General features: G+C 39.1%; 1 protein-coding gene across 1 annotated transcript in view; it reads left to right on the top strand.

The window, feature by feature from the left end:
* Nucleotides 1-20,180, top strand: part of CCDC170 (coiled-coil domain containing 170) — an 89,166-nt gene that overhangs the window by 12,796 nt on the left and 56,190 nt on the right. Inside the window, exon 5 of the mRNA XM_021937495.2 lies at nt 593-778. Within this exon, the coding sequence (XP_021793187.2) occupies nt 593-778 (186 nt within the window). The remainder of the gene's footprint in view (nt 1-592; nt 779-20,180) is intronic.

The following is a 20,180-nucleotide window of genomic DNA, read 5'->3' as shown; positions in this document are numbered from 1 at the left end:
CCCTTGTAAATCTTATAAATGCTCCCAGTTAACCATTCCAGTGCACAACATGGTAAGCAAAAGCCCTGCTAATCTCAATTCCCTATGATAAACACTGAGCTGTTATTCAGGATTTTCCTATGCTTATATGAAATAGAAGAATATATATATATATATTTTTAAAAGCATGGCCCTGTGTTCTCTGTATTTCCTCCAGTGCCACATGGTGTCTTGACTGCAGTAGGTCTGAGTGGACATGGGCTGAAGGCAGGTCCCTTGCTTCATCGCCTACTGTAGCCTCTGTAGCCTCTGTAGAGCTTCGCCTTACCTGGTGTATTTAGCAGCCAGAGGTTTGCTGATGTGTGTTCCCTTGGGACGCTTTTGGCTTCATAATCTTTGCCTTGTGGCCACCTTTTGAATAATTTGAATTGGACTCCCAGGTCTAAAACAGAGTTTAGAGGCTGCCTTTGAAAATGTGACCTTTCGAGTCCATGCAGGGATAGTGCTCTTACATTTTTCATATGATAATGCTGTCTATAGATTGTGAGTTGCTTAGAGAAAATGTATGAAATTGTTAATTTTTATAGGACAGCTGTAATTGCTTTCTCTTCAGCTTAGAGAGCTGTGCAAGGAAAATGAATTCGTGAAAGGACAAATTGTTACTCTTGAAGAGACTATAAATGTCCATGAGATGGAGGCAAAAGCTAGCAGAGAGACGATCATGAGACTGGCTTCAGAAGTCAACAGAGAGCAGAAAAAAGCTGCCTCCTGTACTGAAGAGAAAGACAAGCTGAACCAGGTACGATATGTGAAGTATACGTGTGCATCTGGGACCATGTTGAGGAAGTAGAAATGGAAGAGATGGATGTCAGATAAGTGCCCTAGAACTATTGATCACAATTTTTTTTTTATTGATCACAATTTTAAGAGCCTGCACTCAGCAGAAGGGTTGGGGACGACATGGGACAAGGTGACTTGAACAGGCCATTGGCTATATGTACATTTAAAAATTTTAATTGTAATTAATTAATTAATTAATTTTTGAGAAGGAGTCTCACTCTGTCATCCAGACTGGAGTGCAGTGGTGCTATCTTGACTCACTGCAACTTCCGCCTCCCGGGTTCAAGCAGTTCTCCTGCCTCAGTCTCCCACGTAGCTGGGACTACAGGCACCCACCACCATGCCCAGCTAGTTTTTTGTGTGTTTGTTTGTTTTTTGAGACAGAATCTTGCTCTGTCGACCAGGCCAGAGTGCAGTGGTGCGATCGTGGCTCGCTGAAGCTCTGCTTCCCAGGTTCTCGCCATTCTCCCGCCTCAGTTTCCCTAGTAGCTGGGACTATAGGGACCCGCCACCATGCCTGGCTAATTTTGTTTTTTTGTATTTTTAGTAGAGACGGGGGTTTCACCATGTTAGCCAGGATGGTCTAGATCTCCTGACCTCATGTTCCGCCAGTCTCGGCCTCCCAAAGTGCTGGAATTACAGGCGTGAGCCACCGCGCCTAGCCTGATTTTTGTGTTTTTAATAGAGACAGGGTTTCACTGTGTTAGCCAGGCTGGTCTCGACTCCTGGCCTCAAGCGATCCATCTGCTTCGGCCTCCCAAAGTGCTGGAATTACAGGCGTGAGCCACTGTGCCTGGTCACACTTTTTTAATAAATGGGAAAAAGAAATACAAAACACTTAAAAGTAAAGAATTTGTAGAGAAGATGTCTTACTTTAGTTAAATTATAGGATCTTAAAAAGTTTAAATTTAATGTATTTGAACAAATAGGTAATATATTTACAAGAAACAAAATTCTAAATGTACAAGAGTATATGGTGAAACAAGTTTCCCATACCCCTCTCCCCAGCCATCTGGTTCTCCTCAGAGGCAACCTCTCTGTTAACAATTTCTTTCTTTTAAAACATTTTTTTTGTAGAGACAGGGTCTGGCTATGTTGCCCAGGCTGGTCCTAAACTCCTGGCCTCAAGTGATCCTCCCACTTGGGCCTTCCAAAGTGCTGGGATTACAGGCATGAGCCACTGTGCCCTGCCCCAGTGATTTCTTATATACTCTTCCGGAAATATTTTACACACATACACATGTTCTTTTAATTTCTTTATAACACACATGTTGACACACTCTGCACACTATATTTTTCTCTTTTTATTTATATTTTAACACAAATGACAATATCCTATACATTATTATCAATACAGGTATTATGAGTAATCTTTTATCATTCTTCATGTGGGAGGATATATCAGTAAGACAAAATCCAAGAAGTAGACTCGCTGGGCCAAAGGACATGGACCTTGTAATTCTGACAGATATTGCCAAAGGGAAGTGACTGAATTATAAACTTTTATTTACACAATGAATTGGCTGATCTTTTCAAATGATTTGCAACCTATCTGAGCATGGGACTTAATGCCATATATATTTTTTAACACTATATAATCCCTTAATTATAATTTTGTGATAAAGAAATTTATCATGGGATTAATAATAATGATTCATTTCCAAAAGTTAAAAAAGAGCTTGTACAATCAATTAATAAAAGTACATAGGAAAAAAGTGAATGGCAATGGCCTAGCAGATGGAATTTAAGATCAGCTAAGGACTGGTGCTGATAAAGGGAGCCTCCCTGGGGGTGAAGGGCTAGTGGTGGCCCACAGGCTGAGGAGGGGCCTGTGGAATTGGTGGGTGCAGGAGAAGGAGTTGCCTTTTCGGGAATTTCTTTTGGGCCTTCTCTGTCTAGTGACAGCCACACCGAGGTGAGATGGGAAGTTGGAAAGCACAGTCATGACAATAATTTCTATTTTCAATTAATTTCCTGCATCAAAAAGCCCTTTGCACCACTGGCTTTATTCTCCTGACACATTAACTCTGTGGAAAGGGCAACGTTTATTATTGTCAATGCCCTCATCGTCAGCTTGGACTGCCATAACACAGTACCATAGACTGGGTGGCTTAAACAACATAAATGTATTTCGCCAATTCTGGAGGCTGGGAAATCCAAGATCAGGGTGCCAGCATGGTCAGGTTCTGGTGAGGGCCCTCATCCTGCATGTAGATGGCTGCCTTCTCCCTGTGTCCTCACATGTCACACAGAGAGCAAGCAAGCTAAGTGCTATGATGTCTCTCCTTCTAAGGGCACTAATCCCATGGTGAGGTTCCCACCCTCAAAACTTCATCTGAACCTAATCACCTGCCAAAAGCCCCACCCACAAATGCCATCACATTGGGGGTTAGGACTTCAAAATATGAATTTTGGGGAAGACATAAATCAGTCCATAGTATTAGCTTGGTGCAAAAGTAACTGTGGTTTTTGCAATGACTTTTAATGGCATCAACCTAATAACTTTCCATTATTTTTCACCAACATTTTCTTTTAAAAAATTTTGAATATATAGAAAGGGTTAAGGAATATGACAATGACCACCCACCCACCTCCGCCCAGATGCAACAATGGTTAGCATTTTGTTTTATTTGCTTTATTATTTTACATAAACAATATATATGTTATTGTTTATTTATTGTTACATAAACATAGATATATTTGCAGAACCACTTGAAAATAAGTTGCAGACATCATATGTATTGCCTCTAACTATGTCAGCATATTTATCCTAAGAATAAGAACATTGCCCTGTGTAACCACAATACCACTGCTGCATCTGAAAGTTAACTGTAATGCTGGATACCATCTGTGGTGGTTTTCAAGCATGCACATTTTTTTTATATGTTTCCTCTTGAGCATGGTCTGGACTTACTGATTCCTTTCTAGAGAATAGAATATGTCAGAAATGATGGATATCACTTTTGATATTAGGTTATAAAAAGGCTGTGGCTTCTGTCCTAGATACACTCTGTTGATCTCTCTGTAATCACTTGCTCTTGAGGGAAGCCAGGGGCCGTGTTGTGAGGTAGATCTAGGGAGAGGGAAGTCAGCTACTATGTGGTGAAGACACTCAGCCACCTCTCGGGAGGCCCACGTGGCAGGGACCTGAGGCCTGTCAGCTACCCTGTGAGTGAGCCCAGCAGGGAATCCTCCTCTGGGCAATCCTGGGGAGGACTGCAGCCCTGCTCAACAGCTTGGCCCTAACCTTAGGAGAGCCCCTGAGCCAGAATTACCACCAGCAAAGTTGTGCCGAGATTCCTGACCCATAGAAACTGTGAGATAATCAGTGGTTGTTATTTTAAGCCACCAAGTTTGGCTTAGCTAATAATCATCTAGTATCACTCCACATTCAAATTTCACCACTTGCTACAAGAATGTCTTTTCCAGCAGTTTTCTTCCCCAAATTGGGATCCCACCTAGGTTAATTCACTGCATTTGTTGATTAGTTTCAGTTTTTTGTTGTTGTTGTTCTTACTGTTTTCAAACAGCATTGACATTTTGGAGAGTCCAGAGCAGTGGCCTGATTGTTTCTTCACTGCGTGGTTTAACTTGTTTCCTGTAAATTTAAAAGTTGGATCTAGAGGCTGGATTGGATTCAGGTTAAGGCTTTTGGCAAGAATATTACATATTATTTTTCACATTGCATTCTATTAGAAGGCAAATAATGTTAGAGTATTCCACTGCTGGTGACACTAAGTTTGACTACCAATCTCTTTGGTGTAAGTGTACATTTTTTCTTTTCTGCAGTGAAGTTTCTGTGTGGTGATAATCATCATTTATTCCTGTTCTCTATGACTTTACCTAGTGATGTTAGCATTCACCACTTCTTGTCTGGATTAACTATTACATCATGGGTGGCAAAGTGGTGATATTCTAATTTCATCATTCCTCCCATCTATTAGGCGGTATTCTTCTCTAAAGAAAAGCTTTCTTTATTTTCTTTCCTTTCGTTTTCAATTCTATGGACACATGGATTTTTATTTATTTACTGTGTTATAATCAATTATTCTCTTTCAGTGCTCCAAATTCTCCAAATTTGTCCAGCAGAAGCTCCTTCAGGATGTTCCCTGTGACTTTATGTAATGAGTCCTTTAGTCTCTCAAGTCTTCCTTGATCTCTGGCTGAAGATGTCATCACAGGCTCTCTTGCAATATTCAGGCCACTGAACTAAAACCAGCCAATTCTTTCTTTTTTTGAGTCAGGGTCTTGTTCTGTCTCTCAGGCTGGAGTCCAGTGGCACAACCTCAGCTCTCTGCAACCTCCGCCTCCCTGGTTCAAGTGATTCTCCTGCCTCAGCCTCCCCAGTAGCTGGGATTATAGGCACGTGCCACTATGCTTGGCTAATTTTTTGTATTTTTAGTAGAGAGAGGTTTCACCATGTTGGCCAGGCTGGTCTCGAACTCCTGACTTCTAGTGATCCATCCACCTTGGCCTCCCAAAGTGCTGGGATTACAGGCATGAACCACTGCACCCGGCCTACCAGCTAATTCTTTAAAGAGCTTTGGTTCCTAATACGAGGAAATGGTGCTTAGAAAGCAAAATCAATGATTTAGAAATGTTCATTTATTGAATACTTACCATTAGCACAGTCATTGTGCTAAGTGATCAGAGAGGTTATTCACTTTGCTCAACTTCACACAGCTATTAAATGGCAAAGCTAGGATTTGAACCCAGATCATTACATTATTGTACCTTCAGCAATAATCTTCTTTCCATATATATTCACAGCTACATCCTACATACAAGTCTGATGCCAGAAACTATTTATTAGTCAGTGGAACAATGACAATAAATAGCCACGAAAATGTCCTCAATGAGTAACTTTTAATTCAATTATAGCTAGTAGTTATTAAATTATCAAAATTTGGATATTAGGGGGGAGAGGACAGGTTAAAAAAGACTTGACTATTAGGAAGAATTTAATATTCATTTATAAAAATGCATCTCTAGAGATCAGTAGTAGGAAATGAGTAAGAAAATGTGTCACAATAGCACATTCAAAAACCAGAACTTATTCCTCTTTTTATATAAGTGTCTTCACTTGTAAATGACTGATGCAATGTTGTTCAGACTTTGGAAACACATTCACTTTGGGATGAAGTTCCTGCCAAAATCGTAAAAATTGAAAAAAAAGTTATATGGGCAATAAAAAAAACTTGAGGTCTTTAATAAAGTACTTTATTCATAGGATTGTGACTCCCAGAGATTTACTACTCAAAAATACCATCAAGTGGTTTTACTGACACATTAACAGCCTCAGGAAGAGTCTTCATAATGCTTTCTAAAGCTCTGTTTTTGAGGTAGGAAACTTACTTTATTAGTGAAGTCCAGAAGCACTGCAGAAGTAGAAGTGGCCGCAGGGCTAGGGTGTGGTTTTACAGAACTCAGCTTTTCTGATTTGCTGGAAGACTCTACTTCAGTTCCTTCAAGAACATTTCACAAATAAAAGTCCAAGTGATTTGTCATATATATGATAAATATATTACCTGAAAAGATTTTGGTAGTTTCATATTGAAGTATGTCTTAAAAACTACCAAAGGCTGGTACTTTTCCCATTGGTTTTCTTGAAATAACCTACTGTTGAGGAAAGCAGTCATTTTGCCTGGGCAAGCCACACACCCATTTCCTATGAATTATAGAAGTTAAAATCAGTGAGATCAGAAACTAAACTTCCATGTTGCATTTAATTCTGCTAGCAAGAATTAAAGCTAGGAAATAAAGTGGTATTAGAGTCAGGCAGGCCTGGGTTTGCAATGATGTCAGTTCTGCCTTTTTTGTTAGCTTACAGTTGAATATGTAAGAGAGACACTGCACAGGCCGGGTGCAGTGGCTCACGCTTATAATCCCAGCACTTTGGGAGGCCAAGGTGAGCGGATAACTTGAGGTCAGGCGTTTGAGACCAGCCTGACCAACACGGCAAAACCTGATCTCTACTAAAAATACAAAAATTAGCCAAGCGTGTGGTGGGCGCCTGTAATCCCAGCTACTCGGGAGGCTGAGGCAGAAGAATTGCTTGAACCTGGGAGTCAGAGGTTGCAGTGAGCTGAGATGGCACCACTGCACTCTAGCTTGGGCGACAAAGCTAGACTCCGTCTCAGAGAGAGAGAGAGAGAGAGAGAGAGACAGAGAGAGAGAAAGAGAGAGAGAGAGAGACTGCACAGAGTGGTTAAGAAGCTGGGCTCTTTAATTAGGCTTCTTGGGTTTTCATCCTGGCTCCAGAATCATGAATCATTTGGCTATGTGATTGCAGCATGTAGCTTGATCTCTTTGGACCTGGTTTTTTTTTTTTGTGAGACAGAATCTTGCTCTATTGCCCAGGCTAGAGTGCAGTGGCGTGACCTCGGCTCACTGCAACCTCTGCCTCCTGTGTTCAAACGATTCTCCTGCCTCAGCCTCCCGAGTAGCTGGGACTACAGGCACATATCACCACACCCAGCTAATTTTTGTATTTTTAGTAGAGATGGGGTTTCACCGTGTTGGCCAGGCTGGTCTCGAACTCCTGACCTGGTGATCTGCCTGCCTCGGCCTCCCGAAGTGCTGGGATTACAGGTGTGAGCCACCATGCCCAGCCTGGACCTCAGTTTTTAAAATCTATAAAATGGGAAAATAAGGCTCTCTTACTATTATGTTAGAATTAAATGATAAAATATACGTAAAATACTTAGGATGTGTCTGGCACGCAATTGGTGTTCAGTGTTTTAATTTCCCTTTCCTAGTTCTTTACTTTTACCGAGGGATAAAATAAACATGAGATTAATTTAAAGTATAGTCATATGGAAATAGTTCCTGGAAGTAAGAAATGACTAGATGAGATAGGTTACTAAAGAAATTACAGACCTCTTTACAATTCTAGAATCATAAAGTTGGAAGTGACCTTCGGGCCATTTAGAATCTAGATCGTCTTAACTCTCTATGTGAAATAAGAATCATGTTTTAAAACAATTTCCCTGACTAGCTAATGTCCAGCCTTTCCTTTAACTCTTCTAGAAACAGGGAACTCACTACTGTATAAGGAGGTCCGTCTCATCTTTGTGAAGTTCTAATTGTTTGACAGTTCCATATTGTAGCAAGTCAGGATTAGAGCCTCTATAATTCAGTTCCTCATCCTGGTACTAACTTGTGAAACTTCGCTGAATAAATGAAAATCCCTTTTCTTATGGCCACACTTCGAGTGGTTAAGGACATTTATTATGGATTTCTAAGTCTCCTCTTCTGGCTAAACAGCCTTAGATCTTTCAAACTTTTCTTATTTGAACCCTCCTTCTTATTGTCTGTGAGGTTGGGGGAGTTCTAGTCTCTGGATGAGGAATTAAAATGAAAATAATAAACACCAAATAATATCTGCTCATATTATAAAAAATTAAAGCTGGGCTGGGGATGGTGGCATATACTTGTAATCTCAACACTTTGGGAGGCTGAGGCTGGAGGATCACTTGAGGCCAGGAGTTCAAGACCACCCTGGGCAACATAGTGAGATCCCTATCTCTATAATAAAATGAGAAGCTGTTTATAAGACTCCTACAAAATGACTTGTTTTAACTGTTTCTCTTTTTTAGTTCTTTTGAAAATTACCATTAAGACTTTAAAGTGGCCAGCCGTGGTGGCTCATGCCTGTAATCCCAGCATTTTGGGAGGCTCATGCCTGTAATCCCAGGCAGATCACTTGAGGCCAGAAGTTCAAGACCAGCCTGGTCAACATGGTGAAACCCTGTCTCTACCAAAAGCGCAAAAATTAGCTGGGCATGGTAGTGCATGCCTGTAATCCCAGCTATTGGGAGGCTGAGGCACAAGAGTCACTTGAACCTGGGAGGTGGAGGTTGCAGTGAGCCGAGATTGAGCCACTGCACTCCAACCTGGGTGACAGAGCGAGACCCTGTCTCAAAACAAAAGACAAACAAACAAAACTAAAACTTCAAAGTAATACAATTTTATTCCTGATTCATCAATTTGAGGCAGTGTTTGGCAAAGACTTTCTGCTATAATATATGAAGATTTCATGCCTCCTAATTTTTTATTATTGCTACATGATACTTGAATGTATTTAATGGGTACATGTACTATTTTGTCACACGCATAGAATGTGTGAGGATCAAGTCAAGGTATTTAAGGTCTTCGTCACCTTAAGTTTTTATAATTTCTATGTGTTGGGAACATTTCAAGTCCTCTCTTCTAGCTATTTCAAAATATGTAATACATTGTTATCTATAGTCACCCTACTCTGCTGACGAACGTTAAAGCTTATTTCTTCTATCTAATTGTATGCTCATATCCATTAACCAACCTCTCTTCATCCCTCCTCCCACCCACTCACCCTTCCCAGCCTCTGGAATCTATTTTTCTACTCTAATTCTATGAGTCAACTCCTTTATTTCCTGCATATGAGTGAGAACATGTGATATTTGTCTTTCTGGGCCTGGCTTATTTCACTCAACATAATGACTTCTCATTCCATCCATGTTCCTGCAAATGACATGATTTCATTTTTTAATGGCTTAGTAGTAGTCCATTGTGTATGTATACCAAATTAAAAAAATCTATTCAGGCTGGGTGCGGTGGCTCACACCTGTAATCCCAGCACTTTGGGAGGCCGAGGAGGGCAGATCATGAGGTCAGGAGATCGAGACCATTCTGGTTAACATGGTGAAACACCGTCTCTACTAAAAAATACAAAAAATTAGCCGGGTGTGGTGGCGGGCACCTGTAGTCCCAGCTACTCAGGAGGCTGAGACAGGAGAATGGCGTGAACTCAGGAGGCAGAGCTTGCAGTGAGCTGGGATGGCACCACTGCACTCCAGCCTGGGTGACAGAGCAAGATTCCGTCTCAAAAAAAAAAAAAAATCTGTTCATCCATTGGTGGACAGTTGGGTTGATTCCATATATTTGTGATTGTGACTAGTGCTGCAGTAAACATGAGTGTGCAGGAATCTCTTTGTTATGCTCATGTTCTTTCCTTTGGATAAATACTCAGTAGTGGGATTGCTGGATGTGTGGTATTTACATTTTTAGTTTTTTTGAGAAATCTCCATACTGTGTTCCATAGTGGCCATAATAATTTACATTCCCACCAACAGTGTTACAAAAGTTACCTCTTCTCTGTATCCTTGACAGCATCTGTTATTTTTGTTTATTTGTTTTTGTCTTTTTAATAATAGCCATTCTAACTGGGGTTAGATGATATCTCATTGTGGTTTTGATTTGCATTTCCCTGATGATTAGTGATGTTGAGCATTTTAAAAACACACCTTTTGGGTCAAATCCCAGCACTTTGGGAGGCCAAGGTGGGTGGATCACCTGAGGTCAGGAGTTTGAGACCAGCCTGGCCAACATGGCCAAACTCCATCTCTGCTAAAAATACAAAAAATCAGCTGAGTGTGGTGATGTACACTTGTAATCCCAGCTACTTGGGAGCTGAGGCAGGAGAATCGCTTGAGCTTGGGAGGTGTAGGTTGCACTGAGCCGAGATTGCACCACTGCACTCCAGCCTGGTGACAGAGTGAGACTCTATCTTAAATAAATAAATAAATAAACCTTTGGCCATTTGTATGTCTTTCGTGAAATGTCTATTCATGTCCTTGCCCACTTTTTATTGAGATTAGTTTTTTTTTTTCACTGTTGAGTTGCTTGAGTTCCTGTGTATTCTGGATATTAGTCCCTTGTTGGATAAATAGCTTGCAAATATTTTTTCCCATTCAGCAGGCTATTTCTTCACTCTGTTGATTGCTCCTTGTGCTGTGTAGAGGCTTTTTAGTTTAATATAGTCTCTTTTGCCTACTTTTTTTTTTTGTTGCCTGTGCTTTTGAGATCTTAGCCATAAAATATTTGCCTAGCCAATGTCTTGAAATGTTTCCTCTGTATTTTATTCTAGTAGTTTTATAGTTTTAGGTCTTATGTTTAGGTCACTAATCCATCTTGAGTTGATTTTTGTGTATGATGAGAAAGATAGTGACCTAGTTTCATTCTTCTGGATGTCTAGTTTTCCCAACACCATTCATTGAAGAGGCTGTCTTTTACCAGAGTGGATATGCTTGGCACGTTGTTGAAAATCAGTTAGCTATAATTATGTAGATTTGTTTTTTCGTTCTTTATTCTGTTCCATTTAGTCTATTTGTCTATTTCATACCAATACCCTGCTGTTTTGTTTATTATAGCCTTGAAATATATTTTGAAGTCAGTTAGTGTGATGCCTCCAGCTTTGTTCTTTTTGTTCAAGATTGCTTTGGCTACTTAAGGTCTTTTGTGGATCAATAGAAATTTTATGATTTTTTTCTATTTCTATGAAAAATAATATTAATGTTTTGATAGGGATTACAGTTAATCTGTAGATTACTTTGGGTAATATGGTCATATAACAACATTAATTTATCTTTTCTTTCTTTCTTTTTTTTTTGAGACAGAATCTTGCTCTGACTCCCAGGCTAGAGTGCAGTGGTGTGATCTTGGCTCACTGCAACTTCCACCTCCCAGGTTCAAGTGATTCTCGTGCCCAGCTTCCTGAGTAGCTGGGACTACAGGCGCATGCCACCATGCCTGGCTAATTTTTGTATTTTTAGTAGAGACAGGGTTTTGCCATGTTGGCCAGGCTGGTCTTGAACTCCTGGCCTCAAATGATCCACCTGCACTGACCTCCCAAAGTGCTGGGATTATAGGCATAAGCCACTATGTGCAGCCAACAACATTAATTATTCTGATCCATGAGCATGAGATGTCTTTTCATTTGTTTGTGTCTTCTTTAATTTCTTTCATCAGGGTTTTGTAGTTTTCCTTGTAGAAGTCTTTCACTTCCTTGGTTAAATTTATAAATTATTTTATGTTTTTGTAGCTATTGTAAATGGGATTACCTTCTTGATTTCTTTTTCAGGTAGTTCATTGTTAGTGTATAGAAACACTACTGATTTTTGGATGTTTATTTTGTATTCTGCTACTTTACTGAATTTACTTATAAGTTTTTAAGAGGTTTTTTTGGAGTCTTTTGGTTTTCCTAAATATAAGATCATGTTGTTTGCAAAGAGGGACAATTTAACTTTCTCTTTTCCAATTTGGATGTCATTTATTTCTTTCTCTTGTCTGATTTCTCTGACTAGGATTTTCAGACACATAGAGATGTTCATAGTCATCTCTGAGGATCTTTTGTGTTTCTGTGGTATCAGTTGTAATGTCACCTTTGTCATTTCTGATTGTGCTTCTCTAGTTCTTCTTTTTTTCTTGATTAACTTGACTAGTGGTCTGTCAATTTGGTTTATCCTTTCAAAAAAGAAACTTTTCATTTTGTTCATCCTTTTATATTTTTTTGGTTCTGAATTTTATTTAGTTCTGTTCTGATCTTAGTTATTTCTTCTATTAGCTTTGGGTTGAATTTGTTCTTGTTTTTGTAGTTCCATTAGGTGTGATGTTAGGTTGTTAATTTGAGATCTTTCTGTGTTTTTGATGTATGCATTTAGCACTATAAACTTTCCTCTTAACACTACTTTTGCTGTATCCCAGAGGTTTTGATATGTTGTATCTTTATTTTAATTTGATTCAATGAATTTTTAAATTGTGCTTTAATCTCGTTGTTTACTCAAAAGTCGTTAAGAAGCAGGTTGTTTAGTTTCCATGTGCTTGTGTGGTTTTGGGAGGTTTTCGTGGTGTTGATTTCTAATTTTATTTCACTGTGGTCAGAGAAGATACTTGATATGATTCAGTTTATTTTTAAATGTATTGAGACTTGCTTTATGACTGAGGCATGTGTTCAATGTTAGAATGTTCTGTTTGCAGATGAGAAAAAATGTACATTCTGTGGTTGTGGGGTGCAGTATTCTGTAGATGTCTGTGAGGTCCATTTTGTTGAAGGTCCAGTTTAAGTCCAGAGCTTCTTTGTGAGTTTTCTGACTTAATGATCTGCCTATTGCTGTCAGTGTGGTGTTGAAGTTTCCATGATTATTGTATGGCTGTCTCTTTTCTTAGATCTATTAATTGTAGTATTTTATAAATCTGGGTGCTCTGATACTGTGTGTATATATATTTAGGATAGTTAAATCTTGTTGAATTGAGCCCTTTATCATCATGTAGTTCTTTTCTTTTTCTTCTTACTGTTGTAGGTTTAAATTTTGTTTTATCTGATACAAGAATGGCAACTTTTGCTCTTTTCTGTTTTCCATTTGTGTGATAGATATTTCTCCATCCTTTTACTTTAAGCCTGTGTCTGTTATTACATGCAAGATGGGTCTCTAGAGGAAAGAGAACGTAGAGTCTTGTTTTTTAATCCAATTTACCACTCTACATCTTTTAAGTGGAGCATTTAGGCCATTTATGGTCAAAATTACTGTTGATATGTGAGTTTTTGTTTCTGTCATAGTGTTGTAAACTAGTTGCTTTGTAGTCCTTTTTTAAAGTAAAAAATATTTTAATTTTTATTTATTAAAATTAAAAAAAATTCTGTGGGTGCATAGTGGGTGTGTGTATTTATGGTGTACATGAGATATTTTGATACAGCCATGCAATATGTAATAATCATATCATGAAGAATAGTGATATCCATCCCCTCAAGTATTTTTTCTTTGTGTTACAAACAATCCAATTATATTCTTTTAGTTATTTTAAAATGTACAGTTAAATTATGATTGACTATAGTGCTTTGTAGTCTTTTTAAAATTTTATAATTAGATTCAGGGGGTACATGTGCAGATTTGTTTCATGGGTATATTGTGACCCTGGGGTTTGGGTACGAATGAATCCATCATCTAGGTACTCAGCAAAGACCCAACAGGCAGTTTTTCAGCCCTTGTCACCCTCCCTCTCTCCCCTCCCCATGAGGGAACTGTCTTTTTTTTTTCTTTTTGTCTTTTTTACCTTTTTTTTAAAATTATACTTTAAGTTCTAGGGTACATGTGCACAAGGTGCAGGTTTGTTACATATATATACATGTGCCATGTTAGTGTGCTGCACCCATTAACTCATCATTTACATTAGGTATATCTCCTAATGCTATCCCTCCCCCCTCCACACTCCCCACAATAGGACCCGGTGTGTGATGCTCCCCTTCCTGTGTCCAAGTGATCTCATTGTTCAATTCCCACCTATGAGTGAGAACATGCGGTATTTGGTTTTCTGTTCTTGTGATAGTTTGCTGAGAATGATGGTTTCCAGCTGCATCCATGTCCCTACAAAGGACACGAACTCATCCTTTTTTATGGCTGCATAGTATTCCATGGTGTATATGTGCCACGTTTTCTTAATCCAGTCTGTCACTGATGGACATTTGGGTTGATTCCAAGTCTTTGCTACTGTGAATAGTGCCGCAATAAACATACGTGTGCATGTGTCTTTAGAGCAGCATGACTTGTAATCCTTTGGGTATATACCCAGTAATGGGATGGCTGGGTCAAATGGTATTTCTAGTTCTAGATCCTTGAGGAATCGCCACACTGTTTTCCACAATGGTTGAACTACTTTACAGTCCCATCAACAGTGTAAAAGTGTTCCTATTTCTCCACATCCTCTCCAGCACCTGTTGTTTCCTGATTTTTTAATGATTGCCATTCTAACTAGTGTGAGAGGGTATCTCATTGTGGTTTTGATTTGCATTTCTCTGATGGCCAGTGATAATGAGCATTTTTTTATGTATCTGTTGGCTGTATGAATGTCTTCTTTTGAGAAGTGTCTGTTCATATCCTTTGCCCACTTTTTGATGGGGTTGTTTGTTTTTTTCTTGTAAATTTGATTGATTTCTTTATAGGTTCTGGATATTAGCCCTTTGTCAGATGAGTAGATTGCAAAAATTTTCTCCCATTCTGTAGGTTGCCTGTTCGCTCTGATGGTAGTTTCTTTTGCTGTACAGAAGCTCTTTAGTTTAATTAGATCCCATTTGTCAATTTTGGCTTTTGTTGCCGTTGCTTTTGGTGTTTTAGACATGAAGTCCTTACCCATGCCTATGTCCTGAATGGTATTACCTAGGTTTTCTTCTAGGGTTTTTATGGTTTATGGTTTTTATGGTTGTTATGGTTTTAATTTTCATATAAGGAGTAAGGAAAGGATCCATTTTCAGCTTTCTACTTATGGCTAGCCAATTTTCCCAGCACCATTTATTAAATAGGGAATCCTTTCCCCATTTCTTGTTTTTGTCAGGTTTGTCAAAGATCAGATGGCTGTAGATGTTTGGTATTATTTCTGAGGGCTCTGTTCTGTTCCATTGGTCTATATCTCTGTTTTGCTACCAGTACCATGCTGTTTTGGTTACTGTAGCCTTGTAGTATAGTTTGAAGTCAGGTAGCGTGATGCCTCCAGCTTTGTTCTTTTGGCTTAGGATTGTCTTGGCAATGCGGGCTCTTTTTTGGTTCCATATGAACTTTAAAGCAGTTTTTTCCAATTCTGTGAAGAAAGTCATTGGTAGCTTAATGGGGATGGCATTGAATCTATAAATTACTTTGGGCAGTATGGCCATTTTCACAATATTGATTCTTCCTATCCATGATCATGGTATGTTCTTCCATTTGTTTGTGTCCTCTTTTATTTCACTGAGCAGTGGTTTGTAGTTCTCCTTGAAGAGGTCCTTTACATCCCTTGTAAGTTGGATTCCTAGGTATTTTATTCTCTTTGAAGGTATTGTGAATGGGAGTTCATTCATGATTTGGCTCTCTGTTTGTCTGTTACTGGTGTATAAGAATGCTTGTGATTTTTGCACAGTGATTTTGTATCCTGAGACTTTGCTGAAGTTGCTTATCAGTTTAAGGAGATTTTGGGCTGAGACAATGGGGTTTTCTAAATATACAATCATGTCATCTGCAAACAGGGACAATTTGACTTCTTCTTTTCCTAACTGAATACCCTTTATTTCTTTCTCTTTCCTGATTGGCCTAGCCAGAACTTCCAACACTATGTTGAATAGGAGTGGTGAGAGAGGGCATCCCTGTCTTGTGCCAGTTTTCAAAGGGCATTTTTCCAGTTTTTGCCCATTCAGTATGATATTGGCTGTGGGTTTGTCATAAATAACTCTTATAATTTTGAGATACGTTCCATCAATACCGAATTTATTGAGCATTTTTAGCATGAAGGGCTGTTGAATTTTGTCGAAGGCCTTTTCTGCATCTATTGAGATAATCATGTGGCTTTTGTCTTTGGTTCTGTTTATATGCTGGATTATGTTTATTGATTTGCGAATGTTGAACCAGCCTTGCATCCCAGGGATGAAGCCCACTTGATCATGGTGGATAAGCTTTTTGATGTGCTGCTGGATAAGGTTTGCCAGTATTTTATTGAGGATTTTTGCATCGATGTTCATCAGGGATATTGGTCTAAAATTCTCTTTTTTTGTTGTGTCTCTGTCAGGCTTTGGTATCAGGCTGATGTTGGCCTCATAAAATGAGTTAGGGAGGATTCCCTCTTTTTCTATTGATTGGAATAGTTTTAGAAGGAATGGTACCAACTCCTCCTTGTACCTCTGGTAGAATTTGGCTGTGAATCTGTCTGGTCCTGGACTTTTTTTGGTTGGTAGGCTATTAATTATTGCCTCAATTTCAGAGCCTGCTATTGGTCTATTCAGGAATTCAGCTTCTTCATGGTTTAGTCTTGGGAGAGTGTAAGTGTCCAGGAAATTATCCATTTTTTCTAGGTTTTCTAGTTTATTTGCGTAGAGGTGTTTATAGTATTCTCTGATGGTAGTTTGTATTTCTGTGGGGTCGGTGGTGATATCCTCTTTACCATTTTTTATTGCATCTATTTGATTCTTCTCTCTTTTCTTCTTTATTAGTCTTGCTAGCGGTCTATCAATTTTGTTGGTCTTTTCAAAAAACCAGCTCCTGGATTCATTGAGTTTTTGGAGGGTTTTTTGTGTCTCTGTCTCCTTCAGTTCTGCTCTGATCTTAGTTATTTCTTGCCTTCTGCTAGCTTTTGAATGTGTTTGCTCTTGCTTCTCTAGTTCTTTTAATCGTGATGTTAGGGTGTCAATTTTAGATCTTTCCAGCTTTCTCTTGTGGGTATTTAGTGCTATAAATTTCCCTCTACACACTGCTTTAAATGTGTCCCAGAGATTCTGGTATGTTGTAGCTTTGTTCTCATTAGTTTCAAAGAACATCTTTATTTCTGCCTTCATTTCGTTATGTACCCAGTAGTCATTCAGGAGCAGGTTGTTCAGTTTCCATATAGTTGAGTGATTTTGATTGAGTTTCTTAGTCCTGAGTTCTAGTTTAATTACTCTGTGGTCTGAGAGACAGTTTGTTATAATTTTTGTTTTTTACGTTTGCTGAGGAGTGCTTTACTTCCAACTATGTGGTCAATTGTGGAATAAGTGTGATGTGGTGCTGAGAAGAATGTATATTCTGTTGATTTGGGGTGGAGAGTTCTGTAGATGTCTATTAGTTCCACTTGGTGCAGAGTTGAGTTCAATTCCTGAATATCCTTGTTAACTTTCTGTCTCATTGATCTGTCTAATGTTGACAGCGGGGTGTTAAAGTCTCCCATTATTATTGTATGGGAGTCTAAGTCGCTTTGTAATTCTCTAAGGACTTGCTTTATGAATCTGGGTGCTCCTATATTGGGTGCATATATATTTAGGATAGTTAGCTCTTCGTGATGAATTGATCCCTTTACCATTATGTAATGGCCTTCTTTGTCTCTTTTGATCTTTGATGGTTTAAAGTCTGCTTTATCAGAGACTAGGATTGCAACCCCTGCTTTTTTTCATTTTCCATTTGCTTGGTAGATCTTCCTCCATCCCTTTATTTTGAGCCTATGTGTGTCTCTGCATGTGAGATGGGTCTCCTGAATACAGCAAACTGATGGGTCTTGACTTTTTATCCAATTTGCCAGTCTGTGTCTTTTAATTGGACCATTTAGTCCATTTACATTTAAGGTTAATATTGCTATGTGTTAACTTGATCCTGTCGTTATGATATTAGCTGGTTATTTTGCACGCTAGTTGATGCAGTTTCTTCCTAGCATCGATGGACTTTACATTTTGACATGTTTTTGCAATGGCTGGTACCTGTTGTTCCTTTCCATGTTTAGTGCTTCCTTCAGGATCTCTTGTAGGGCAGGCCTGGTGGTGACAAAATCTCTAAGCGTTTGCTTGTCTGTAAAGGATTTTATTTCTCCTTCACTTATGAAACTTAGTTTGGCTGGATATGAAATTCTGGGTTGAAAATTCTTTTCTTTAAGAATGTTGAGGCCGGGCGCGGTGGCTCAAGCCTGTAATCCCTGCACTTTGGGAGGCCGAGACGGGCGGATCACGAGGTCAGGAGATCGAGACCATCCTGGCTAACATGGTGAAACCCCGTCTCTACTAAAAAATACAAAAAACTAGCCGGGCGCGGTGGCGGGCGCCTGTAGTCCCGGCTACTCGGGAGGCTGAAGCAGGAGAATGGCGTAAACCCGAGAGGTGGAGCTTGCAGTGAGCTGAGATCCGGCCACTGCACTCCAGCCTGGGTGACAGAGCAAGACTCCGTCTCAAAAAAAAAAAAAAAAAAAAAAAGGAATGTTGAATGTTCACCCCCACTCTCTTCTGGCTTGGAGAGTTTCTGCTGAGAGATCTGCTGTTAGTCTGATGGGCTTCCCTTTGTGTGTAACCTGACCTTTCTCTCTGGCTGCCCTTAACATTTTTTCCTTCATTTCAACTTTGGTGAATCTGACAATTATGTGTCTTGGAGTTGCTCTTCTCAAGGAGTATCTTTGTGGTGTTCTCTGTATTTCCTGAATTTGAATCTTGGTCTGCCTTGTAGTCTTAATTGTATAATTGCTTCATAGGGTTTGTGAACTTTGTACTTATGTGTGCTTTTATGGTCTCAAGTATTATTCTTTCATTTCCGTGTTTAGAACTCCTTTGAGCGTTTCTTGTAGGTCTGGTCTGGTGGTGATAAATTCTCTTAGTGTTTGCTTGTCTGGGAAAGACCGTATTTCTCCATTCATGAAGCTTAGTTTTGTAATAAATTCTTGGCTGGCAATTTTTTTCTTTTAAGGAGGCTGAAAATAGGACCTCAATCTCTTCTGGCTTGTGAAGTTTCTACTGAGAAGTCTACCATTAATTTAATGGGTTTTCCTCTATAGGTAACTTTGCCCTTTTTTCTAGGGGCCTCTAAGATTTTTTCTTTCTAAATAACCTTGGATAGTCTGATGACTATATGCCTTGGGAATGGTCTTCTTATATACTATCTCATAGGAGTTCTCTAAATTTCTTGAACCTGGATGTCAATCTCTCTAGCAAGATTAGGGAAAAATTTCTGAATTATTCCCTCAAATCGGTTTTCCAAGTTGTATACTACTCTTTCATCTTCTCTTTCAGGAATGCCAATAAGTTGAAGGTTTGTGAAGATTTGGTCAAAGCCATATTTCTCAAAAACTCTGTTCATTTTTAAAATTATTTTTAAAATTTTATTTATGTCTGACTGGGTTAATCAGAAAGACTGGTTGTCAAGATCTAAAATTCTTTCTTCTGTTTAGTGTAGACTATTGTTAAAGCTCTAACATTATTTTGAAATTACTTTGGTGATTTTTTTCAATTTGAACAGTTCTATTTTTTTTTTTCTTAATATGGGATCTAGTCTTTCATATCCTGAATCATTTTTCTGGTTTTTTTTTTGATAATGGATTTCAAATGTCTCTTAGATGTTACTGACTTTCCTTGAAATCCATATTTTGAATTCTTTATCTCTCATTTCAGATATTTTGTTCTGATTAAGATCCATTGTGAGAGAGCTAGTGCAATGCTTTGGAGGTGTCAAAACACTCTGGCTTTTTGTACTGCTGGAGTTCTTGCAATGAGTCCTTCTCCTCTCAGGGAGATGTTGCTTCTTATTTTTGAATTTGCTATTGTTTGAATGGGACTTTCTTTTTTAAATTCTTTTTTTCTCTTAGGGGTATGGCTGTGATATATGTTATGTGTGATCATTTGGCTTCATTTCTGGATGCTTTCAGGGGGCTGTATTTTGGCTGTAAGAACTAATTAGAAGGACTGGTTGTCAAGATCTGAAATTCTTTCTCCTGTTTAGGTATTCTATCTTCTGTAGGACTGGGGGTGCAGAGGTCCTGGGGGGTTTATTTTGTGGACTAGCACTAAGCCCTTCTGGTAGTAGATTTTGTATTTGGTAGTGCAGTTGAAACTGCAGTCCAGTGAATGTTGCTTAAGAGTAAGAGCTGGCAGGTAGGCTGATGTCCAGTGAAAGCAGATGCCTTGACGTGTTTTTGAGGAGGGGTGGGTGGGAAGAGATGGTGTTGGGGTGTAGGTGTGCTAAGGCCTTAGGGGAGGGGCTGGGGAGTGTCCTTGCTCTTTGACCTGAGCCAGCAGAAATGTGATTTGCTTCCCTATCAAATCCCTGTTGCAGGGCTTGAGACTTTGATTTCATAATGGCTTA

This window comes from Papio anubis, chromosome 6 (genome assembly GCF_008728515.1).
Source record: "Papio anubis isolate 15944 chromosome 6, Panubis1.0, whole genome shotgun sequence".
Lineage (NCBI taxonomy): Eukaryota > Metazoa > Chordata > Mammalia > Primates > Cercopithecidae > Papio > Papio anubis.
Note: the sequence above shows the minus strand (reverse complement) of the source record. Positions and strands in the feature narration are given on the sequence as shown.